This window comes from Sciurus vulgaris (genome assembly GCF_902686455.1).
Source record: "Sciurus vulgaris genome assembly, chromosome: 14".
In the NCBI taxonomy this organism is placed as follows: domain Eukaryota; kingdom Metazoa; phylum Chordata; class Mammalia; order Rodentia; family Sciuridae; genus Sciurus; species Sciurus vulgaris.
In genome coordinates, this window is record NC_136475.1 from 26,086,055 (window position 1) to 26,112,104 (window position 26,050).

The following is a 26,050-nucleotide window of genomic DNA, read 5'->3' on the forward strand; positions in this document are numbered from 1 at the left end:
AATAAAGGTCCATCAACAACTAAAAATATTTAAAGAAAAAAAAAAAAGAAATATAGATGTCTTTGCCAGGCACAGTGATGCATACCTTTAATCCCAGCGACTTGGGGACTGAGGCAGAAGGATCACAAGTTCAAGACCAGCCTCAACAATTTAGTGAGGACCTAAGCTACTTAGCAGGACCCTGTCTCAAAATAAAAAATAAAAAGGGTTAGGGATGTAGCTCAGTGATAAAGCACCCCTGGGTTCAATTCCCAGAAAAAGAAAGAAGTACATATCTCTTTGTACATTTTCTGAAATTTTAAAGATAAATTTCAAGAAGTGGAATTCAGGGCTGGGGTTGTGGCTCACATGTCTTGCCTGTCATGTGAGATACTGGGTTCGATTCTCAGTAGCACATATAAATAAATAAAAATAAAGACCTATCAACAACTTAAAACTTTTTTTAAAAAAGTGGAATTCATGTCAAATGGTGTATACATACATTTTCTCATAGCCAAAATTGCACTCCAAAAATACTGTCCGTGTATACTTCCCTTAGCAACAGGGTATACCAGTATAGTGTATTATACTGTTTTCTAATCTTTTCCCTAATGTAATAAATGAAAACATATTAGTTTTAATTTTTATTTCTTTGCTTGTTATTGGTATAGTTGTGTTTTGTATGTTTATTTGATATACCATCTTATGTAAGCTGACTGTTTATATTGCCCATTTAATCTTTTGGTAAGGTGTTCATTTTTCATGTTAATTTAAAAAAAAAAAATTTTTTTTTTATGTGGTGCTGAGGATGGAACCCAGTGCCTCACATGTGCTAGGCAAGTGCTCTACCGATGAGCCACAACCCCAACCCCTCATGCTAATTTTTAACAGCTCATATAGTAAGTAAAGAATACCATTTGTGATAGGTTATAATTTTCATTTTTGTCATTTGTTTTTCAGTCTTCAAATAATTTATTAATCTTTTCCTTTAATGACCTCTTTTAGTGTGATCCTTAAGCCTCATCATTCTTATTAGGCCTATAAGGACATCTGTATTTTTTTTATACTCCTTTTCTGGTTTACTTTGGAGTATTTGATGAAATCTCTGAAATGTATCAGGTGTATCAGTGAATTAAGCCACATCATATACTATATCCCTATAAACTTATTTTATTTTATTTTAGAACTGTTTTTTTTATTTTAGAACTGTTTTATTGATTTCTTTATTATAAAGACAACATTGTTTTTGTTTTAATCAGGCTAAACTTAAAACACATTTTAATATCTCCTAATGCAAAACCACTTTCATTCATTCTTCTTTTTCCAAAAATCCCTGGAAGGCCGGGCATGGTGGCACATGCTTGTCATCCCAGCAACTTGGGTGGCTGAGGCAGGAAGATCACAAGTTCAAGGCTGGCTTCAACAACTTAAAGGGAGGTAGCTAGGTGGTAAAACACCCCAGGTTCAGTTTGAAGTACTGGAAAACAAAAAAGAAACAAAAATCTCTGAATTCTTTGTATATGATTATTCTCCTATATCAGGTGTAGAATCATTTTGTCAAGTTTCATTTGGGGATTTTGATTTCTATATATATAGAATAGTTTGTGGGAATTTGATATTATCCCTCTGGTATGATATTCTTTACATAAACTAAGATCATCCTTATATCTCTCTCTAGAATTTAGTTTTCACATGGTTCCTGTATACTTCCTGAAACTATAATGATAAGTATTTTATATTTCAGTTGTAATGCAAAATGAATCTTTTCTAATAATTTTTGATAACATGGGAAAGCTAGTGATTTTTGTAGATCTATTTTATAACTGTTTCACAAGCATGTTAACTAAATTTGCATTATAGAAGGTTCTCTCAGATAGTAATATATAAGAAAGATCAGAGACATGATAATGGCAAAAATGATTATGTTGCTACAGTCCAGATAAATAGATAATAAGGAGATTAAGAAATGTTGACAAGTTCTAGAAATAAAGTGTGTTTGACACAATTTGGTGCTTAACTGTGTGTGGATGAGAAAAAGTTGTCAAAGATGGTTCCTGATTTTCTGACTTGGGCAACTTGATTTATAGTAGTGGTTTTTCCTGAACTTTGAATTATAAGAAGGAAAATGAATAGACAAGTTGGTGATGGTAAAGAGAGACAATAAATTCAGTTTAGGGCACATTTAATTTGAGGACATCAAGGTGAAAATTTGATAGGGATAGATAAATGGGCCTGGAGTTTATAAATAATGCCTGGACTAGAAAATAATGACTGGGAGAGATGACCTAAAGGAATTATGAGGAGAATATAACAAGATGGATACCCAGGTAGGAACCACTGGTAATTAAGGTGTGGGCAAAAAAACTAACCTTGTGAGACATTCAAGAGCCAAGATGGGAAGTCCAAGCCAAGCTTCAAGAGTGAAAGCATAGATTACCCAGAAAGGAAAGAATAGATAGCAGCCAGTGGTTGACTGTTTCAGTTTGACTTGCTCTATAACTCCATGAAGACTTTACAGTTGCAAGTTGGATTTATGGATCCTAGAATTTAAACAGATAAGATATGGAGCAATAGAGATGTGGTATAGAGTAGGTAGCATGAGACTCAGAGAAGCAGACATTTTAAATATAGAAAAGAAGAAATAATCATGTGGACATAGAATTGGGAACCTAGGAAGATGTCTGCTGCTGTGATGCAATGGGCCCTGGAGCTTCCACTTCAACAGTGGAACAAGGAAAATGGCATGCAACTTTAAATGTGCTTCAATGTAGATGCAGATCTTCGGTGAGCCTGTAGGTGGAGTTAAAGGTTTGATAAAGCTGGAACTAGAATGATCTTGTTTGAGGATAGAGAATGGGGATGAATGTAACTTAATATTCAGAAATGGGTGTGCTCTTACAAGCTTCAAGTGATGTCCACATCGGCTTCCTCCTTTTCCCAGAGTTAGCCCTTTTGGCCTACCCCACCCAACCCCAGCCTTACCTATACTCAAAATCCAGACTGCTGATCTTAGAACTGTTGCTTTGTCGTGGTTTAGAATCTTGGTTATTATCGTCAGTTATACGTACCATAAAGCATTTGTCCTTCACCTAATTTATACAAATTTGACTAGGACAGGGTGACTTGAACATCTAAAGATCAACTGTGCTTTGACCTCATTCCTCTCTGGTGACACTGTTAGCACAGTCAGCCTTGTTGGTGGCATCAATTTTGTTCACTGATTTTTTTTTTAAACACTACTTTCCTTCTTTGAAAGGTACAGAGATTGTGTGTGTGTGTGTGTATGTGTGCGCGCGCGCGTGTGTGTTTGGATAACATTTGTATTCCTTACCTTTATCTAAATATATCACAAAAGCTGTTTCAGTTAAGCCTACTAGGGTCACTCAATATTCTAGTTTTAGTTCATTTTCATTGCTTCAGTAAAAAATGTAAACTGTAGATTAAATAGTGCTTAATGATATAGTCTCCAAAATGTGTAAAATGAAGTGAAACTAGTGTACACTATTGTATGGAAGATACCTCAAGTATTAAAAAAGTAGGAATTCTCATTTCAGTGTTGCTTTTTTTTTTTTTTAAGTTGTAGATGGACACAGTATCTTTATTTATTTTTACGTGGTGCTGAGGATCAAATCCAGTGCCTCACACATGCTATCTTATCTGTTTAAATTCTAGGATCCATAAATCCAACTTGCTACACATGCTAGGAGAGTGCTCTACTACTGAGCCCCTCAGTCTTCCTTCTTTGCCAAATGTTGCTGCTAAAGCATATGTGAGGTTCCAAACAGATCTATAACTTCAATAATGGTTATATTTATGGTTCTTGAGTATAGTATAAGCTCCTGTCTCTGGAGAGAGTTCATAGCATTCTCATGTGTATTGATAAAATTGAACCTGAAATTGCTTTTACATGTTAATGTTTTATGTACAAGACAAGTAACATGTTTGTCATTGGGACAGTGGGAAATTTTAGATGGGAGCAGGAACCCTGCTTGATGGTGATAATGACTTCTCCACCTGAAGCCAAGTAAGAGGCTTGGAGACCAAGTAAGGTTAGAGGATCTAATATAAAAGCTGACAATAAAGTATTAATGTAAAAATAGAAATCATTTTTATCAAAAACGAGGTGTACACTTGTCATGATTTATATAAGTTGGCTTCTTGTGTTTGTTGCTGCTTTGAATATAGCCGTGCTCGTTTTCCTTTCAAAGTAAGTTCACTGTGTTTACCTATTTACCTGTTCACTGTGTCTCATACAGTATGTGTGAACTTGACAAAAAATTTTGCAATAATGAAAATAACTACACCTGTTCAGTATTTAATATATAGTTGCTTTACAAAACCTTCTATACATTGTCTAATTTGATCCCCAGTACAATCTTATGAGATGGGTTCTCCTCTTATCCCAATTTTACAGCAAGGAATCTGTAGTTGACAGGGTCACACATTTAGTAGGGCAGGAGTTTTTGAGATTTGAGTTGTGGCTCTTGGACTCCAGGCACAAACTCTTAATTCCATGTTACCTCCTTTGGTTCACTCAATTCAGTAGCTTGGTTTTTAAATTAATTTTGCTTTTTAAATATTGCTATTTAGTTGTCATTAAACATACAAATCTGTCTTATAGGAACAAGTGGTGATGAACTTGGACAGCAGGCTTCTGATCTTCCCTTTATATATCTGCTGTAACTTCTTGTATATATCGCCAGAAAAAAGAACTGAAAACAATCGTCACCCAGAAAATCCAGAAAACTGAGGATCCTCATCAGTTGGAAACAGTAGCACTTTGAAAACTTTTTAGGCCAGCTTTAATTTAATGGCCCTACTGATATTCACATCTAAGGTGACTAATATTAACAAAGGCCTTATGAACTGTACAGATAATTCAGAAGATAGTTCTTACACTTGTTACATTTCTATGCATATATGAAAAAAGCATTTTAAAGCCAAGAAAACATCTCAAACCATGTATGTTATAAAGATGTCAGCTCATGCTTTTAAGTTAGCATTAGTAGAAAATTGCTGTAGGTAAATTTTACATTTCTTTGCAACAAAATATAGATTTAATTTTTAGCTTAAAATTTGATCCTGCCTAATGTTAGTGAACATTATTTTGCTAAAAGAATGCTAAGGGAATAATTTGAACGGCCAATTACAAATGCTCTTTCAATTGGTGCCTTTAAAGCTGTCCTTCAATTTTTTCAACTACTCATTTTAATTCCCCTATTTAGTCTAATACCATTCCAATCTATACTTATTTTTAATCATTAAATATTTTTTTCATGGTTTGGGGAGACTAAGCTGAGGAACTTTTTTAAAAACTTAAGTATTTTCATGCCTCTTTTTTTTCCTAATTTAGCTTTCCTGGGATTTCAGCAACAACAAAAGTCAGCTTTAGACCTTCAGATGAACTTGAATGAGGGAAAAAATCAGTTTGATTCTGAGAATATTCCTTTGCCTTACATGGTCTTATCTTTGACATTCTGTATACATTTATTATTAGGTTATGAATTATTTATGTACCAGATAATACAATTTTAAACATTTTCATGTTCTCTGATCTTTAGAATTATTTATGTTCAAATTTTAGTTGGGAATCCTGTTTCATACTTAAGCTCAGGACTTTGTAACCTCTGAATTGAGTGCCTTTGAGTTATACATACTAATAAAAATTTCATAGTTAATGTACATAGGTTTGGAGGATCTAATATAAAAGCTGATAATAAAGCATTAATGTAAAAATAGAACTTATTTTTGTCAAAAATGAGATATACACTTGTCATGATCTACATAAGTTGGCTTCTTGTGTTTATTGCTATTTTGAAAATAGCCATGCTCGTTTTCCTTTCAAAGTAAGTACTTTAGTGGTTAATGTATATTTTTAGTATGTTTTTTTAAAATGGGGATCATTTTTTATGTATCTGTGCAAATAATAAATGCCCATTTGGAAAAAAGTTAATAAATAGCTCTTATTTAAAATGGACAAACAATTAAAACTAGGATTTTTGTTTTGTTTTCTAGTCAATTTTTTTACCCACTGCTTTTAAGTTTTAAATTTATTAGTTTTTCTCAGTAGTATGTTGATAGGTTCATAAATTGCTTTCGTCCTTTTTTCATCCATTTGGTTGAAATAAAGGAAGCTTTAAATGCCTCCTGCTCCTCCACTCTTAGAACTGTAATGTACAGGTTTCTAATACAATGACTTGGCTATTTCAAGAAGATATACTTTTTAATTTTATATTTGGCTGTAATTATATCTTTCTCAGGTTTTTTTTTTTCTTTATCACTGCATAAGAGCTTCATTATCCTTTATACATTAAAAAACAATGCTAGACTTCAGTTGGATTATTTGAATAAACTTTTATGAATCTTGGAAGTAAAGATAACTAAACTGAGTATATTGACAAGGAAAATTAACTATTTCATTTCACTTGTAAAAATGAACTGGAGAAATTGGAATTATATCTGGTTCCTATTCATTGGTTCTTTCCAAGTTGCTTATGTCATCCATAGGCGGTATAATTATTTCTTCCATCACAAGCAGTTTATGTTCTCATTTGAGAAATTGGTAATTGCAAGCTAATTGAGAGTAAAGAATCTGCTTTTCTTTTCTTGCCACTTACTATCTGCATAGCATTCTTTTCAATAGGAATATTTTCAATAAAATGGTAGTACTATCAGCTGAAGTATCATATAAACTATTGTATATAAGCTTTTGTATTTGTCAGCTCTTGCCTCTACCAATATTTTTTTTGGTTTGATTTTTCACTGCTATGGCCAGAAAGCAGTATTTATCCATTGATAATTATTTTTGCTTGTCTATCAGTAAAGAAGAGATCTTTAAGAGAATATGTTCATGTTGAATCATTTAAGATACGAATGTACCCTTTTTTTCTTTTTTTCTTATAGATTTGGATTGAAATTTAGCAATATAGGTAAAATTAAGTGCAAAAGAGTGAGTCACTAACTTTTTTTTAACCAAGTGTTTAGCAGCTACTTTTTAATCTCATTCCAAGTCATTCAACAGGATTAACTTCACAGTAAACAATTTTCACCATCAAATGCAAAAGTAAGGCTAGTAGGTCATTAAAATTTAGTTAAAAATATTTAAAAATTAAATTGACTCTTTCAGGCTGGGGATATACTCAGTTGGTAGAGTGCCTGCCTCGCAAGCACGAGGCTCTGGGTTCAATCCCCAGCACCATAAAAAAAAAAAAAAAATTAAATTGACTCCCTAGCCACACTGGAAGAGTTGAGTAGCCACTTGTAGCTGGCAGCTGCCATATTGGACAAAGGAGATAGTTAGAGTATTCCCATAATTTTGCAGAAAGTTCTGATAGTTGGTTTTAGAATATATCAGACTAGTAGCAATGAAACTGTTTAAAGTTACATTATCTTAAAAATGAACCCATGTAAAGAACAGAAAAAAAACAATAGAGCCAGAGGTGCAAATGATAAGCATAGATGACTTATCGGTCACCTGAAAGAAAATGTTGGCATATTGTGGGCTTAAGCACTTGACTGGATCAAAAAGGGAGGAAAAAGAGCTGGGGTAGAGTGCTTGCCTAGCATCAGTGAATCCCTGGGTTCAGTGATCTCCCTGCAGCACACACACACACACACACACAATAAACAGGAGGAATATTGTGGCACAGGCAGGTGGGCACTGTGGTACATGCCTATAATCCCAGCAACTGGTAGGATTGCAGGTTCAAGGTCAACCTGGGCAACTTAGACCCTATCTCAAAAAGGACTAGGGAGGGATGTGTCTCAGTGGTAGAATGACCCTGGGAATACCAAAAAAAAAAAAAAAAGTACATTACAATTCTCCCAACCAGAGAGTTTTTAATTCTTATCAAACTACAGGGGTACAAAAAAACAGCCTCAAACACCATCAGTCAATTGTTATTTAATGATCAGACTTTACATGTAATAGGGAAGCAGTGTTTGCTGGCTCAATAGCATGCTTCCTGGTGATTAATATGAAATAGGACTAGCAAAGTTAAAATAACCACTTGGGTTAAAATTAAATTCCCCAGGCCAATTAAATGCTGTTTTTGTTTGTTTCTTTTTTCTTTCTTTTTCTTTTTCTTTTTCTTTTTTTCTTTTTCTTTTTCTTTTTTTTTTTTTTTTTTGTACAAAGTGCTAGGGATCAACTTAGGGTCACCTGCATGCTAGTCAAGCACTCTACTGCTGAGCTGTGGCCACAGCCCAAGGTGTATGTTTTTGGTTCTTTTAACCTAACATTTAAAATTGACCATTTTAGTTCTTTAAAAACAACCTTCTCTTGAACTTCTCTAACATCACACTTGATTTCTATTTCTCTGACCATTCCTTAGTTTCCTTTTGGGGTGTCTTCTCTGGCTATCTCTAGACCCTCTTCTGAGTCTACAGTGGGTAGTTTCACGTACCCTCATGGCTTCATAGGAACATCTGTATTCTAATGATTCCTTTTTCTGTAGTTCAGCCTAGATCTCTCTTCCAAGTTTCAGATATACAGCTAGTTGGCCTCTATTCATGGGTGGTGTGATTTAGCATCTCAAATTAGCATGTCCAGCATGAACATACTGCTTTCCCAGATTTTGTCTCATATGCCTCATTTCTAGAAATAATACACAGTTGTACATGCCGGAAATGTAGATGCCATTCTTAAATTTTCTGACTCCCTCATGTGCTGCATCTGTGATCAAGTTCTTTCATTTCTACCACTTATATCTCAAATGCAGTCACTTTCTCACTGCACTGCCACTGTAATTTTTCCAGCTACTATAATTTGTGTTCCCCGAAAGATGTGTTCAAAACTTAATCCTCAATGCAGCCGAGGTGTGACTTTTCAGAGGTGATAAGGTCGTGAGGGCAGAACCCTCTTGAATGGACTAACACGTTAATTGCAAGAAAGGCATTCTTCCCTCTCTTGTATGTGCTGTCTTGCCATGTTATGCTTTCTGCGATGTCCTGACACAAGTGTGCCCTCCCCAAGGCCAGCACTTTGATTTGGCCTTCCCAGCCTCCAGAACTGTGAGAAATAAATTTCTTTTCTTTATAAATTACTCAGTCTCTGGTCTTCTGTTACAGCAGCACAAAACAGAAGAAGATGATTGTGCCAGTCTCCTATGTTTTCCTGTAAACAAGTCTCCACATTACCTAAAATGTTCTCTGAATAAACTCAAATCCAATTCTCTCTCATCCTTAAAACTCCCCATTTACCCTCAGGATAGCCCTTTACCACGGCTTATAAATCTGTTTTACTGCTGGGCATGGTGGCTCAGGCCTATAATCCTGGCAAGAGGGTGAGGCAAGAGGATCACAAGTTCAAAGTCAGCTCAGCAACTTAGTGAGTCCCTATCTCAAAATAAAAAAAGGTGCTGGGGATGTGGCCCAGTGATTAAGCGTAGATATATATATCTGTTTTGCCCGTACGTTTACATCTCTCCCTTGCCTCTCATCCTTGCGCACGCAGTCTCTCCTGCCTGGACAGTCTCTTCCACCTTTCCCATTCACAAACGTTACCCTCTGTCATCTGGCTAGTTTCTAGTCACACTTAAGGTTTTGTTCGAACATCATTTCCTTCTGGAAACTTAACGTTTCCCCCTCAAAACCAGTTAGGTTCTGTTATGGTTTGGATATGAGTGTCCCCCAAAGGTTCCTGTTTCAGTGTAGAGATGTTTTAAGGCCAAGTGATTGGACTGTGAGCACTGTAACAATCAGTCTGTCTAGTTTGAATGGGCTGGGTGGGAACCAGAGGCAGGTGGGTTGTGGCTGGAGCAGGAGGTGGATCACAGGTCGTGCCCTGGAAGGCTGCATCTCTCCTGTGGCCTCTTCCCTCCCTGCCCCTGTGCTTCTTGACCCCACCATAAGTTGAGCAGATTTCCTCCCCTGGGCCCAGAGCAATAGAGTCATTTTTCTTATCTAAATTGTTGTCAGGTCTTTTGGTCACAGCAGTACAAAGCCGACTAAAACAGTACTCGTCACACATGCCTTCCTAATGGCCTGGCCTCCCCACCATTGTTCTGTCATTCTCATTTATATTGCTCATTGCACTTGAAACTACTCAAGAAAAGGCTTTTGTCTTTCTCTGATCGATCCTCTGATACGTCAAGTGTGCGATAAATGTGTCAATATCATTATTAATCAGGCCTCTCTACTCATTTAACTTTCACGTTTCAGCACCTTGACCCTTGCTGAAACTAACCTTCATAGGACTAGTTCCCAGAGAAAGTGAACGACTCCCTCTGGAGTGCCTTTCATAGGCAAACAGCCAATCCCAAATTCATTTTCTCAATCACATTTCTCATTAAACAAACCGTCTAATTAGACCCATACCAGCATCTGCTGAAGTGATTCAAACTAACCAGTCAAAGCTGAGTACGTACCCTGCCTCGCCCATTCCTTCCCATGAAAACCACAGTCAAGTCTTACCCATATTTCCCCGTGCTCCCTCTGACCAACCCTGGTGTTTCCCTGTGTAGTGTATTATGCCATCCTCCTAAGTTGTGTCTTACCATACCTGATTAAGACAAATTCCAGCACATTAAAAAAAAAATAAAGTGCTTGCAATGTGCTATTCTTCATAACAACCTAAAATAATAAAATTTTATTTTTTGTACTAGGGATCGAACCCAGGGACCTTCAACCACTTAGCCACATCCCCAGTCCATTTTTTATTTTTTATTTTTATTTTTCCTGTTAAGTTGCTTAGGGCCTCGCAAAGTTGCTGAGGCTGCTCTGAACTCGTGATCGCATGATCTTCCTGCCTCAGCCTCCCAAGTCGCTGGGATTACAGGCCGCACCACTACAATAATAAATTTTAGGATCTGAGAAGTTCTCCAGAGAGAAGTGGGAACTGGACTCAGGACCATTCTGGAGAGTACTTCCGCGAATTCTTTTAGAAAGTTAAACATGCACTAAGCAGTAATCACAAACCTATACACAGTTACTCATAGCTGCTTTAATTGTACTAGCCAAGAAATTGGAAACAAGCAAAATATCCTAAAATGATGAATGACTGAGCTGTGGCACATCTACACTATGGAAGACTACTCAGCAATAAAAATGACCAGCCTGTTGATATAGCAACCTGGATGATCTCAAGGGCATTATGATGAATGAAAACTAGTCAATTTACAAAGATCTCATACCACGTGATTCCATTTCTGTAACATTCTCAAAATGAAAAAAATTATAGAGATGGAAGAAAGGACAGTGATATACAGGGGTCAGGAGGTGGGATGTAAAGGAGTTTCATGAGGGAGGTCTCTGGTGATAATAATTCTGCATCTTTACTGTGTTTACACAAATCTATACGTGATAAAATAACAAGACTGTACATACATACCAATGTCAACTTCCTGGTTTGGCACTGTACAGTAGTTTCATAAGATATGATTGTCAGCTGAAAAGTACACAAGACCTCTCCACTAACTTTGCAACTTCTTGTCAACATATAATTATTTCAAAATAAAAAATAAATTAAAAAAAAAAAACCTCTAGATTAATCACTGGTGACAGTAGGTCGTGTTTCCTCAGGAACTGTGAAAACCATCTTCTGGGGTCATCCTTTTTTCCTTCTCCATGTGTCTTCCATGTGCACTTGCCATCATGTTTCAAGTAAGTGAGAAATCCTTGCTTTCTCACTTAATAAACATCACTCAGACACACACACACACACACACACAGCCTTTCTGCCAGGGCAAACAAAACAGGGCCTCTTGTTCAAAAATTAGTCAAAATTTCAAGATGGTGGAAGCTGCATATTAAAGTGTGGGGCCTTTCCAAGCACAGAACCCTGTGCAGTTGTATAAGTCACATGCTGTGAAATAACCTACATGGGAATCATGTCATATCTTCTCTCTCTTCCCACTGCCAGTCACCAAGAACTGCCATACTGATCCTCAAATATTTTCTGTTCTGTTCTTATTCCTTCTCTTTCATCGTTGCCCTAGTGCAGGTTCTCATTTCCTCCATCTATTCCAAGACAGCTAGTTCAAGACTTTAGATCTGGTAGTCAGAATGAATCATATGAAACAAGAATCTGGTTGTGTAACTACTCAGCTTGAAATGCTCCAGTAGCTTTAATCACCTTAAGAATAAAGTACCAGTCACTCAGTATGATCTCCCATAATGAACTCAGTATGATGATAATATCAAGCTACCTATAGGGCTTGCACAGTGTAACAAACAGCTGCTCGTTAATATTGCAACTATTACTTACTACCCTTAACCTAGGCAACTCATAACAGTATGTGTCATACAGTTAGCCCCATATGTGTTAGACAATATTATTATTTTTTGTTTGTTTTTTTTGCAGTACTGGGGATTGAACTCAGGGCCTTCTGCTTGCAAGGCAAGCACTCTACCAGCTGAGTTATCTCCCCAGCCCAGACAATATTATTATTCCAGGAAACCTTCTTGAAAGACCAAGCTGAAAGTCCTTTTATGCCTACATGGCACACATTTCTTATCTTACCAATTACTGTGAAAATGTCAGTCTGTCTCCATAACTAGAGTGCAAGCTCCTTGAGGCAGAGACCATATCATTCATCATTTTTTCATCCTAGTGCCAAAATTATATAGTGTCCTACACACAGGAGGCATTAAAAACTATAATCTCCAGGTTCAGAGGAGGCAATGCATCCGGGACACGATTCTGTTTGTATATTAAACCTGATTTCCAACATACCTCCCAACCATTTTTGAAGTCAAGAAAAGAAACAAAAAAGAAGGAAATAAATGTTTTCAGCCACTGAGGTTACCATATTTCTCTTCTCACAGCTATATGGAATAATCCTTTGGATTCCCATAATTTTCCTGTCTTCCCTGGGGGCAATGTCTTCAATCATTAGTGGTGTTTCTTCATATTACCCCTAAATCTTCCTCCTCAGGTACTGGCACCCCTCAATTCTTGAACCTCTCTCTTCCACACATTAGTGTAGTCTGCCAGGATAATCCCAAGAGTCTGAGAATCAAGCCTCAAGTAGGGTGGAAATCCTATGTTACAGTGGGTTCTCTTCTAGAAAGTTGGATTGGGGGGCTGGGGTTTTGGCTCAGGGGCAGAGTGCTTGCCTAGCACCTGGGAGGCACTGGGTTTGATTCTCATTACCACATAAAAATAAATAAAATAAAGGTCCATTGCCAACTTTAGTTGGATTGGGACATGTATTAAAGAGGCCACATAAGAATGTATGAATCTAATAATTTTTTTTTTTTAAAGGGACTGGTGGGCAGGATGTTTCCAACCCATTCTCGTCTCTTCTGTTCTAAAAGCCAGGCCATCAGACTTGGAAACTTTGGAGGGAGCTGGTGGAACAAGAGTTGGTTAGATTGGAAGTGGAGATTCCAGCAAACCTTTTCTAGTTACCGCAGCGCTGGAAAAGTACTTCAGGGAGTACAATGGCATATGGAGACTGCTTTTCCTTACCCGTAGTAATTTTGGGTTAAGTTCACAATACTGGCATCTGAGAAAATATAAAGCGGATAGTCGATGAACTTTGGTGTATTCACGCCTCATGAGGGAATTTTAGGTAAAAAATTAAAAAAATACAAACCGTGTGTACTAGGTTTAGAATTGGTTTGGTGTATTTTACGCATGTGGACAAGGACAGGAAAAAATGGGGGAAATGAAAGCTGTGTTACGACGGTAACAAGTGAATTATTCAAACACTTTTATAAGAGCATCAAATAGCATATTTTAATGCCTGCCATGGACAAACAAGATGGGAAAGTCGCTGTGAAAGTTGGCTGGACAAGCGGAAATGATAACTCCATTCCTACCATAATCTCCAGGTTTAGAGGAGGCGATGGCATCCGGGGCACGATTCTGGCCAGCGCAGTGCTGCCTTCTAGAGGAGCCGGAACTCTCGGGACTCGTTTAGACATTTTTCCAGTCGGAGATCAAATCTCAGTTCCGTTCGTTCCCGGAAGTTATTGTACAGCCGTTTCCGGGGCGGTGTGAGGAGGAGTTGGACGCCGAATGGGTCGCAGCCGAAGCCGGTCTCCGCGGAGGGGTGAGTCTAGAATCAATTCCGAGGGCGTGGGCCTCTGTCGGAGGCGCATCACCCCGCGGCGTTTTTTAGTACCAGGACAACGGAGAAGCGGGCCCTTTTCTCCGGAGGAAAAAAGCGAGGGGTGGATGGGGGAACGAAGACCTAGGCCCTACACTCTTCCGCTCTGAACCTCCGGTTTGAAGACGGATTTTTATTTTCCCTCTAAATTAGGGTTTCATCGACTTGTCAACCTTATAGTACAGTAAATTTTACTCTGCTTGTGGCCGAAGGGCTCAGGCCACAGTTCCTTCATTTAATTTCTAGGGAACTGCACAAAGCACCCAACTTTTCTGAATCGAATTCCCGCAGTCTTTAGGGGTAATATTACCCATCGTGAAAAACTGATATGAGAATAAACGTTACATTGTATAACATTCAGTATGTGATTTTGCTTGGCTCATATATGCTCGGTGAGTTTTATTATCCTGCTCAGTTTATAATTGGGAAATTGGTATTTAGAATTTCGAATCCAGGGAACTCACTGATTAATATCTTCTAGTCCCCAGACCTCTCAAGGAGGCCGTGCGATGTAAAGAAACTAACTGGACTTCCATTGGGAGATCTAACTTGGACCCTCGGTTCTGTCCCTGGTTAGTTTTTGTCACCTTCTCAACCAGTCAACAGTTTTCTTACAAGTTAACTGAGGCCTCAAGCTACCTGTAACTTTTGGGTTCTTGAAGTATGGCTAATCTGAACTGACAAGTGCAGGATGCCTAGAATAAACACCGGGTTTCCCACCCAAAAAAAGAATGTAAAATATCTTATCAAGTACCTTTCATATTGCTTACACATTGAAATGTTTTAATTTGAACACATTAGATCAAAAAACATCTTAAAATTAATACCACCTGTTTCTTTTTACCTTTTCAGTGTGATTACTAGCAGTGACTCACATTATATTTCTGTTGGAGGGTGCAGCTCTAGATATTTGATTCACTTTTTGCCTCTGCAATGTTTGTGTTTGTATTAGAACGTAGGCGGTCCCGGTCCACATCCCGGGAGAGAGAACGAAGGCGCCGAGAAAGGTCCAGGTCACGGGAGAGAGATCGGAGAAGGAGCCGTTCAAGATCCCCACACCGAAGGCGCTCCAGGTGAGTGTAGAGAATAAACCAGTAGCTTGACCACAAAGCTACAGAGAACAAAGAAACTGGTCACTGCTCTTAACTTTGGTTTTTTTTTTGTTTGTGGTTTTTTTTTTTTTTTTTTTTTGTCACTTACAAGGGGATTTGGAGTTTCATGAAATGGGGGAAACAATCCCATTTTATTCTAGAGCTAACATCCCCTTGGCAATATAGGATTTATACTTTACTTAGAGTTGTCCTGAGGAGTAAATGAGGACTAATAAATGAAAACCACTTAATGTGGTGCTTGGCAAGAGTGAGAAGTGTTTATATTTCTGTTGAGTTTTTTTAATTAACTTGTTGGTGATCACAGTATATTTGTGTATGTGATCAAGAATTAGAGGAAGAACTTATTGGGTGCATGCCCGTAATCCAGCGAATTAGAGGCTGAGGCAGGAGGATCTCAAGTTTGTAGCCAGCCTCAGCAACTTAGTGAGACCCTGTTTCAGAATTTAAAATAAACAAGTAAATAAATAGAGGATTGGGTGTGTAGCTTAGTGGTAAAATATCCGTGGGTTCAATCCCCAATGCCAAAAAAGAATGGGAGATCTTAGAAGAACCTTAGAAATGAGCTTTGTTAATAGCATCAATTGCTTTTTAAGTGGGCTTTTTTTGTTTGTGTGTAATGGGTAGGAATTTTCAAGCTAGATTTTTCTGCCTCAAAAATTTCCTAGTCCTTAGTTATACTGAGTGCAACTGATGACTAGTGGTAAAGTGTATTTTTTTATTTTTATAACAATCAGAGCCTCTCCCTCACTTTTCTATAGTGAATGGACTCTGAGTTCTCTGGAACCTAGTGTCTCTTCAGTCTTTACTTTTCAGGAACTCATGTATTATCTTGCTGATCAACAGAGTTGCCGTGTATATCTATGTGTATTTTCTTTAATATTTTTAGTTGTAGATGGACATAATACCTTTGTTTTGTTTTATTTATTGGTTGATTGATTGATTGATTTTAACGTGGTGCTGGGGATCAAACCCAGTGCCTCACAAGTGCTAGGCAAGTGCTCTACCACTGAGTCACAGCCTCAGCCCCTATATCTGTTGCTAACATCTTTATTTATAAATATTAGATCTCCAAGACGACATAGATCCACATCTCCTTCCCCTTCTCGACTGAAAGAAAGAAGAGATGAGGAAAAGAAAGAAACAAAAGAAACAAAGAGCAAAGAACGTCAGATTACTGGTAACATTGCTAGATAAATAAAATTGTTCAGATAGCTTTAGTCATGGTGTTATAAAAGTATAATTTTTGAGCATTTAAATATTAAAGATTTTTTTTATGGTGTTCATTGCATATGGTTTTGAGATTTTGTTTTAATCATACCTTAGTGAGTTCTGTGGTGCTTCTGATGTAACCAGGGTAGGAGAGTTAAAAACGTGAGAATATCCTATTTCGGAAGTGTCTTCAAATCTAGATAGATAGTGTCACATCTGATATTAAAGGTGGTCTCCCCTAAAGGCTCCAGCTTGTACCCTAAGTTACATTCTGTCCAAATATAAGAGGAATTTTTCTCATTAGTCTTTCTCTTTTATGTGTTCTCTGCTGGTGAGGTGTAGAATGTCTGTTAATCTGTCACCAGTTCTCTTTTTATTTTTCTTTTATGTGTGTATAGATACATATACATAATGATATAAGAGTTTTAAAAATTATTTTTGCAGAGGAAGACTTGGAGGGCAAAACAGAGGAAGAAATTGAAATGATGAAGCTAATGGGATTTGCCTCTTTTGACTCCACAAAAGTAAGTAAAACATGGAACAAATTAAACATTCTGACTTGAATTAATCCATTGTGGTTGTGGTTTTCCATATTCTTTTACTGTCACTTACAGTTTCTTCCCTTGGCACAAGTTTATTTGGTTATAAGATAGTACCTATCTGTTTGAAAGGCTTTGAGAACACGAAGGAGGAAACTTTAAACTGCCATTGCATTCAGAGAGTTTGCTAGAGATGTGGTTTGAGTTAGGTCATAAAGGGCAAGTAAACATGATCATATAGAGAAGAGGAGGAAGATAATTTAAAGTGAATGCTGTCTAGGTATGAAGGAGCTGGGGTATTATGGGAGTTTCAAATTCTGTGACTGGTCAAAGGGGGCTGATGGGCTGGTGACTATGACTGAGACTACAAATGGAAGTGGAAACCAAATTATGGAGGGCTTTTGATGACTTTAGTCATGCTAAGGAATTTAAAGTTGACTTACTAGGTGTTCAGAAGAGGAAGCAAAGATTTTAAAACACGGGAGTAACACGATTATATGTGTGTTTTAGAAAGATGACATTGGTTACAGCATGGAGGGCAGATAGGAAGTGGGTTAGATTAGCGAGAGGTAGAGAGAACTGCTGAGTCATGCAAGTGTAAGATGATGCAGGACTGAACTGAGTCAAAAATCACTCAAAAGCCAGGGTAAGTGAGAATGGGTGTCAGTAGTCAGTGATGCCTTTGAGACATTGGGCTAGGGAGCCTGGGTGATACAGTTAACTCAGAACAGGACTACAGAAAGGGGAATTACTGGAAAATGGAACATTCAGCAGTCAAGTGAAGATGACCTTGGGCCACATGTCTCACGACTCAGATGAGGGATGGAGATGGATTGGAGAGTGAGTTCTATCTAGCTTTCATCATCATACCTGAAGATAAGAAGAGGGAGGGAAGAGAGAGGGATTGTGAAGGGGAGGAGGGAGAAAGGAACTTTAGGGAGGGAGGGGGAAAGAATATATACAGATAGGAAGATGGAAGTAAAAAAAAGAATTAGGGGAGGTGGAGGGGAATGGAGGGAGGAAATGGAAGGAGAGTAGTGGGAATAGAAAGAAGGAAGAGTATATATGGAAAGAAGGACTATAACTTTTAAAATCTTTTATTTCTCTTTTAAGATTTCCATGAAAACTCTCTTTTTTTTTTTTTATTTGTTCTTTTTAGTTATACATACATAGAGTATAACTTATTCTACTTAGGATCCCATTCTTCTGGTTGTACGTGATGTGGAGTTACCCTTGTTGTCTATTCAAATACAGGGCCAGGAAAGTTACGTCCAATTAATTCTACTATCTTTCCTATTCCTCTCCCTTCCCTTCTTTCCCCATTGTCTAATCCAATGGATTTCTATTCTTTCCTTCCCCACCCTCCCTTGTTTTGGAGCATCCGTATATCAAGAAGAACATTCAGCCTTTGGATTTTGCCTTGTTTCACTTAGCGTGATAGTCTCCAGTTCCATCCATTTACTGACAAATGCCTTAATTTCATCCTTTTTTATGACTGAGTAATGTTCCATTGTGTATGTATATCACATTTTCTTTATCCATTCATCCATTGAAAGACACCTAGGTTGTTTCCATGGCTTGGCTATTGCAAGTTGAGCTGCTGTAAACATTGATGAGGCTGTGTCACTGTAGTATGCTGTTTTTAAGTCCTTTGGGTATAAACAAGATTTGGGGTGACTGGGTCAAATGGTGGTTCCATTCCAAGTTTTCTAAGGAATCTCCATACTGCTTTCCTCAGTGGTTGCACCAATTTGCAGTCCCACCAACAACATGTAAGATTACCTGTCTCACCACATCCTCACCAACATTTATTATTACTTGTATTCTTTATGTTTGCCATTCTGACTGGAGTGAGATGGAATCTCTGTGTGGTTTTAATTTTAATTTGCATTTCTCTAATTGCTAGAGATGTTGAACATGTTTTCTTTTTTTTTTTTTTTTTTTTTTTTTTTTTTTTTTTTGCGGTGCAGAGGATCGAACCCAGGGCCTTGTGCTTGTGGGGCAAGCACTCTACCAACTGAGCCATGTCGCCAGCCCATTTTCATGTATTTTTTGACCATTTGTATTTCTTCTGTGAAGTGTTTGTTCAGTTCCTTTGCCTATTTACTGATTGGGTTGTTTTTCTGGTGTTAGGTTTTATGAGTTGTTTGTATAACCTGGAAATTAATGCTCTATCTGAGGTACAGGTGGTAAAGATTTTCTCCCATTCCGTAGGATCTCTGTTCATGTTCTTAATTGTTTACTTCGTTGTGAAGAAGCTTTTCAGTTTGACACCATCCTGTTTATTGATTCTTGATTTTAATTCTTATACTTTAGGAGTCTTATTGAAGAATTTGGTTCCTAAGCCAGCATGATGGAGAGTTGGGCCTGCTGCTTCTTCTAATAAGCGCAGTGTCTCTGATCTAATACCTAGGTCCTTGATCCACTTAGAGTTGAGTTTTGTGCAGGGTGGGAGATAGTGGTTCAATTTCATTTTATTATATATGGATTTCCAGTTTCCCCAGCACCATTTGTTGAAGAGGCTATCTTTTCTTCAGTGCATATTAATGGCGCCTTTGTCTAGGATGAGATAACTGTATTTATGTGGGGGTGTGTGTGTTTTCTGTTATGTTCCATTGGTCTTCATGTCTGTTTTGGTGCCATTACCATGCTGTTTTTATTACTGTAGCACTGTAGTATTGTTTAAGGCCTGGTATTGTGATGTCTCCTACTTTGCTTTTCTTTCTAAGGATTGCTTTGGCTATTCTGGGTCTCTTAATTTTCCCAAATGAATTTCATGATTGCTTTTTCTATTTCTGTGAAGAACATCATTGGAATCTTAATAGGAGTTGCATTTTGCATTAAATCTATATGGCACTTTGGTAGTATGGCTATTTGGTAATACTAATTCTGCCTATCCAAGAACATGGGTGATCTTTCCATTTTCTGAGGTCTTTTTCAGTTTCTTTCTTTTAGTATTCTGTAGTTCCAAATATTTAATTTTTTTTGAGCTATTATAAATGGAATAGTTTTCTTGATTTCTCTTTCAGCTGATTCATCATTTGTTTTTGTTTTTTTTTTTTTTTTTTTTTTTTGCGGTGCTGGGGATTGAACCCGGGGCTTTGTGCTTGAAAGGCAAGCACTCTACCAACTGAGCTATATCCCCAGCCCTCAGCTGATTCATCATTGATGTATAGAAATGGATTTGATTTATTGGTGTTGATAAAATCTTTATTCTAGGGGCTGGGAATGTGATAGAGGGCTTGCCTAGCATTCACAAGCTCCTAGATTTGATCCCAGCACCACCAAAAAATCTTTTCTAAAATTTTAACTTAGTTTTACAAATGGAAATTGAGATTTGAGAAGAATTGTCATATTGTCTTGCTGGACACGGTGGCACACACCTGTAATCCCAGCTTCTTAAGGAAGCTGAGGCAGCAGGATTTCTAGGTCCGCTTCAGCAATTTCGCAAGATTCTGTCTCAAAATAAAAAATAAAAGGGGCCAGGGTTGTAGCTCAGGAGTACCACTGGGTTCATTCCAGTTTAAAACAAAACAAAACAAAATCCACCTGATCTAATCCTATATTTCTGTATTCCATTGAGTTGTTAACGAGATAGGATAAATTCAAATGGTGTAAGACTTTCTTTTTAACTAATGTGTTAATAAGTTTAAAATGTTTGAAAATAATAGTGTATAACTTAAGAGGAGTACTGACACATGACTGTTGAGGTGAAAAAAATAAGAATGCAAAGGTTATATGAACCCCATTTTGGAATTTTAATTTTGTTTAGGTATCTGTCAACATTTTTTCCTTGAATATATCAAATCCAAATCCTTCTTTATTTTTTTCCAAAGAGTATTTTATAAGTGAAATGTTTTGTTAATATATGTTAGATGGGGCTGGGGTTGTGGTTCAGTGGTAGAGCACTTGCCTAACACAAGTGAGGCCCTGGTTTTGATCCTCAGCACCACATAAAAATAAAATAAAGGTATTGTATCCACCTACAACTAAAAAATAAATTTTAAAAATTTAAAGATATATATGTATATATACATATATATATATATTTATATATGTTAGATGGATAAAAATATCTCCAAAGTAAAGCAATTTTAGTTTTATTATTTTTAGCAGAATGGCAGTTTTATTTGTCTGTTTGTACTTGGGATTGAACCCAGGGTCCATTTACCACTGAGCCACATCCCCAGCCCTTTAAATTTTTTATTTTGAGGCAGGGTCTCACTAAATTGCCCAGGCTGGCCTTGATCTTGGAATCCTCCTGCCTCAGCCTTCCAAGTTGCTGGGATTACAGGCAGGCATGTGCCACCATATCCAACAGGAGGGAGCTTTTTGAAATTTCTTGTTTGTTTTGGGATATGACTGTTGCCTGATTATATTTGAAATTCCTGAGAGTCAGGTATAAAGTTAGAGCTGCCCTTCACTTTTAAATGTAATCAGTGCTGAAGATGTTTGTTTATAAGGAAAAAGTAGGTGAGAATTCATAGATCTTTAAAAGTTTTGTGGAGTACTATGTAATCAAATGATGTACATTGGAGTTTTTGTTTTGTTTTATCCCAGTGCTGAAGGTGAAACCTAGAGCCTTATCACATACTAGGCAAGTGTTCCACCACTGAGCTACAGCCCTAAACCTATGTCAGTTGTTTTCTCATGACTTCTATGACGTTGTTAATGTAATTCATATGCTGTGGGCAGTTATCAAATATATCACTTATAAAGTCTCTTAGCTTACTCATGTTTCTCAGAAATACGTATCTTGTATTATTTTCATCATTGATCTATTGGGGGACCTTTTGTTCCCTTTCCCTTTCCTTTCCTCTTATGTAGTACTCAGAATCTAACCCAAGGCCTCACCACGTGCTAGGCAAATTGTCTAGCTCCAAGCCCTATTGTGGAATCTTTCTGTATGTCATGTAGTCATTTATTTTCCCTTGTACTTCAACATTCTTCTAGAGAGTTCCAAAGTTTGGTTATATTTACCAATGGATTATTTTATATGCTAGTATGTAAACAATGAGCATAGGGCTAATATATGACTCTACAAAAGGTTGAAAAAATCAGTAAGCCTTTAGAAATTGAACTCAGCAAAAAGATAAGCATAATTTCCTTTATTTTTTTTTTTTTTTGGCAAGGCAAGTCTTTCCAAGTTATGCCTACCTCCTACAATTTGTCCAGTTTACTCCTACCCCTAGAAATAGATGAAAAAAATAGAAAATTAAGTCTACATATATTTATTTTAGATCCACTTCAGATATTTCAGATATGTTGCTCACCTGTGCATGCCATTAGACCAGTGGGTCAGAATCCTTTTTTTTCCCCCTAATTCAGATGTCTAGTTGAGTATGCTACACACACATGAGTAATAACGGATGAGGGTGGGAAATAGGAGTCACATGTATGTTTTGTGGCATTAGCTAGTCACATTCATTTAACAGTCATTTTCCAATCACTTGCCAGTGCAGTGCCCTAGTATGTAAGGATGTAGAGGTGACTCAGACATATATCCTCCATCAAGAAGCTTTCACTATCACTGGAGCAATAGCGTATATATCATAGTAATCATAGGGTAGAAAATATAAAGTACTGTGAGAAAGCATAGACAGCATTCTTCAGGAGTTAGAAAAGAAGGTACTGCTTGACAGCTGGATCATCTGAACTGAGGCTCGAATGATGGATAAGAAAGCATAGTTCATTAAAGATTGGTTGTGGGCAGGAAAGGCAATTCAGGCATGAGGAACGGTATGGGGGCAAGTAGGTATGGTGAATTAACTTGGCTGGATTAAAGGACCATGGAGGAGCCAGGCATGGTGATGCCCGCCTGTAATCCTAATGGCTTGGGAGACTGAGGCAGGAGGATCAAGAGTCCAAAGCCGGGCTGGGGAGATAGCTCAGTCAGTAGAGTGCTTGCCTTGTAAGCACAAGGCCCTGGGTTCAATCCCCAGCACCCAAAAAAAAAAAAAAAAAAAAAAAGAGTTCAAAGCCATATTCAGCAAAAGTGAGGTGCTAAGCCACTCAGACCCTGTCTCTAATAAAATACACAATAGTCTGGGGATGTGGCTCAGTGGTAAAGTGCCCCTGAGTTCAATCCCTGGTACCCCCCCTCCCCCAAAAAAAGGACCATAAAGGAATTAGTGACAAAGAGGGTTCATGGCACATATAGAAAGGCCAACCTGTAATAAGCCAACTATTGTCTGTCGTTCTAAATTCTGATTCTTGATTTAAGATAAAATTGGTAAGGCAAGAAATAGAATTTAGACAAATGGAAGTGTTCAAGCTGCAATTTGAGTATATTTTAAGCTAAGGGTATAGGTTAAATTTCATGTGAATGTGAATTTTTGTGAAGCTAATATCTATAAATTTTACCTGATTTCAAAGGAGTCTTTGACCAAAAAAGGTTAGGATCTACTACCCTATTTCCCAGCATGCCTTAGACATAGTATGTGTACCATAAATGTTTGTTGATTTAAATATTGTATTAAATGCATATGTGAGCAGAATTGTTAAATGCTTGAAAGTTCTCTCTTCTTAAATGGATCTTGGTCATTTAAGTGTGTCAACATGATCCATCTCTTTGATCCATCTCTTTTTTCCTTCCTATTTTATTTGTTTATTGTTTTTCTCCAGGGGAAGAAGGTAGATGGCTCTGTCAATGCCTATGCCATAAATGTGTCTCAGAAGAGGAAGTACAGGTAGGCACAGCCTATTATGTTTGAATTAATGAAATCAATTTCATATTTGGAAAGAGCATTTATATGGGATAATCATGTTTGTTTGGGAAATGTATCAGTTTTCTATACTGTCTCTTGATTTTTTTGCATGGGTTTTGTTTTGTACTGGGGAATTGAACTCTAGGGCCTTGTGCATCTAGGCAAGTGCTCTACCACTGAGCTAAATCCCCAGACCCCTGTCTCTTGTCTTAAGGAAGTACTTTTCTTGCTTATATTCTGGCATGTTAAAATTGTTTCTCAATTTACATGTGAGCAGATAGCTATTCTAGAGAGGATATTTGGCTTAAATGTTCTAGAGCAATATGTAGTAAATTTCTCAAAGAAGCAAAACTTTAATTTAGTTGGCTTTGGTTTCATTATAAAACAGCTCCCTTTTGATCTGTTTTACCTATATTGATTACATAAGGATTTCAATGTAAATATACTCTACTCTACTTAAATGTAGGCAAATTTTATTTGTCCCATAGATATGAAACAAGTGAAGACATGTTTAAATATTGCCTTTCTTTCTACCTTTACCACTAATAAAGAGACTAGTGTTCCAGTTAATTTAGACCATGAATGTGATGTGAGAGTGCTGTGATCCAAGGTACTAGAGTTGTTACTGATAGAATTTCATAAGATTACTGTCAGAGTATTATGGGGCAAACCATTGAAGCTTACAAATTGAATTTGCCTAATGGATACCTGTTTTTGGAGTTGTAAACTAGGTGTTCTTTGTTTACCTAAAATAACTGAGAATTTTCACTTAATTTTTTTTTTTTTTTTTAAGGTTTGTACAATCTTTCCAAATAATTTTGAAAATACACTTCCATGTGGCAGTTAAAGAAATCCAAATGCTTTGGGCTTATTTTAAAAGTGAATTTATGGGTTACAGGTGTAATTGAGTGGTAGAGTGCTTGCCTCACATGGTTGAGGCCTTGAGTTTGATCTGAAGCCACAAACATAAATAAAAGTAAAATAATCTCAAATTAATGTGCATTAAATAACCTTCAATAGTTTATACCCTACACTTTGCCATATTAAAGGTGGTTTTAGGTTTAATCTTTAAAACATGTTATTTTGATATTTTAGGTTTTTTGGTAAAAAATTCAGACTATTTTAAAAAATACACAGTAAATTTTCTCTTCTCATCATAGGCAGTACATGAATCGAAAAGGTGGATTCAACAGACCTTTGGATTTTATTGCATGAGAATTGAAATTTGAAGAATGAGTTTTTTCCCCTCTCGTCTTGTTCAGAGAGTGGATTTTGTATTTAATATGCCGCAAAACCAGGATCGCTGTTCTTCTTTCTTGTAAAGTAAGAAAATCTTATTTATGATGTGTGCAGTTTATTTACCTTTCCTCAAAAGAAGATAGGTTAAACAATACATTTTTTTTTTTTAGGAAATATCATTTGGGGCAGTCATCATCCCATTTTGTTTGTCCTTATTCCTATGGAAGCTGTATGTTTTCTTCTTGGATGCTTGTTAGGACTTTATAACAAACATGAAAGTTATTTGGATGTTTCTCCAATAAAGCAATATTTCCACTCAATTTTAGTTGATAAATATTTTTATTACTAGATAAAAGAGTCTGCCTAGATGTTTTCTTTTTTTCACACATAGATTTTGATACCTCGATTATTAAAAAATTGGGAAAATGAAAAGGTTTAGATTTTTGTATCTTGTTTTTTTCCCCCAAAATACTATTTATTGTTTTTCCCCAATTATGATAGCAATGCCTGCTTACTATAAAAAATACTCAGGAAGTCAAAAAGTAAAAAGCCAAGAATCACAATAAACTTCCAGGAATAATCAATGTTAACATTTTGGTGTATGTCTTTCCAGGCTCCTGTATTTCTCACTTCCACTCACAGGGTCAGAATGTATATATAGTGCTCTTTCTCTAACCCCTTTTATCCCCACATACCTTGAACATTTTTTATGCTCTTAAATATTCTTTGGAAACAGTGTTTAATAGCTACTTGGTTGTATCATAATTTATTAACTAATCCTTTATTGGTGAACATTAGTCTGTCTCCCATGGCTTACTTTTATAATTAAAACTATAACTACTATCTGTCTTCATTACATGCATATTTTTGTATTTGATCCATTATTTTCTCAGGTTCAGTTCTTAGATGTGACATTATTGGATAAGAGATAAGTGTGTGGGGTGTCTGTGTATATGCTTTTTTTTTTTTTTTTTTTTTTAAGAAAGTACTTTTTTAAACTTTATTTCATTTATTTATTTATTTTTATTTTTATGTGGCTCTGAGGACTGAACCCAGTGCCTCACACATGCTAGGCAAGCACTCTACCACTGAGCTACAACCTCAGCCCAGTATACATGTTTCAAGGTTTTTTTCCTATATGTGACTAGAAGGTTTTTTTCATACCAGTAAAATAAGAGAATTTCCATTTTGTATACCTGTACAAATAGGTG

At 36.8% G+C, this 26,050-nt stretch overlaps 2 protein-coding genes across 5 annotated transcripts in view; both read left to right on the forward strand.

The window, feature by feature from the left end:
* Positions 1 to 6,120, forward strand: part of GMCL1 (germ cell-less 1, spermatogenesis associated) — a 45,044-nt gene extending 38,924 nt beyond the window's left edge. Inside the window, exons 14-15 of one of the 3 annotated variants that reach the window (XR_013759186.1) lie at positions 4,601 to 4,816; positions 5,333 to 6,120. Coding sequence is in view for 2 of the 3 variants with exons in the window: in XM_079110852.1 (XP_078966978.1) it covers positions 4,601 to 4,729 (129 nt within the window). In the remaining variant the exon portion in view is untranslated. Of the gene's footprint in view, positions 1 to 4,600 lie in introns of all 3 variants that reach the window. The other 2 variants (XM_079110852.1, XM_079110851.1) reach the window with 2 other exon arrangements.
* A 7,747-nt stretch (positions 6,121 to 13,867) lies between these two features.
* Positions 13,868 to 25,159, forward strand: SNRNP27 (small nuclear ribonucleoprotein U4/U6.U5 subunit 27). 2 transcript variants are annotated; one of them, XR_013759190.1, is made up of 7 exons: positions 13,868 to 13,976; positions 14,986 to 15,106; positions 16,210 to 16,322; positions 16,799 to 16,878; positions 23,518 to 23,582; positions 24,761 to 24,923; positions 25,010 to 25,159. XR_013759190.1 is itself a non-coding variant. In XM_079110885.1 (6 exons), the coding sequence occupies exons 1-6, from the start codon at positions 13,943 to 13,945 to the stop codon at positions 24,813 to 24,815; spliced, it is 468 nt and encodes a 155-aa protein (XP_078967011.1). In that variant the 5' UTR covers positions 13,868 to 13,942; the 3' UTR covers positions 24,816 to 25,159. The 2 variants fall into 2 exon arrangements, 1 of the variants encoding a protein (XP_078967011.1); XM_079110885.1 differs by having other exon boundaries at positions 24,761 to 25,159.
* The last annotated feature ends 891 nt before the right edge of the window (positions 25,160 to 26,050 follow it).

Bases quoted from the DNA above. Each gene is read 5' to 3' on its own strand.
- SNRNP27 (XM_079110885.1), top strand. From the start codon at position 13,943: ATGGGTCGCAGCCGAAGCCGGTCTCCGCGGAGGG. The intron at 13,977-14,985 runs GTGAGTCTAGAA...TGTTTGTATTAG, and splicing joins AAGCCGGTCTCCGCGGAGGG to AACGTAGGCGGTCCCGGTCC. The intron at 16,323-16,798 runs GTAACATTGCTA...TTATTTTTGCAG, and splicing joins CAAAGAACGTCAGATTACTG to AGGAAGACTTGGAGGGCAAA.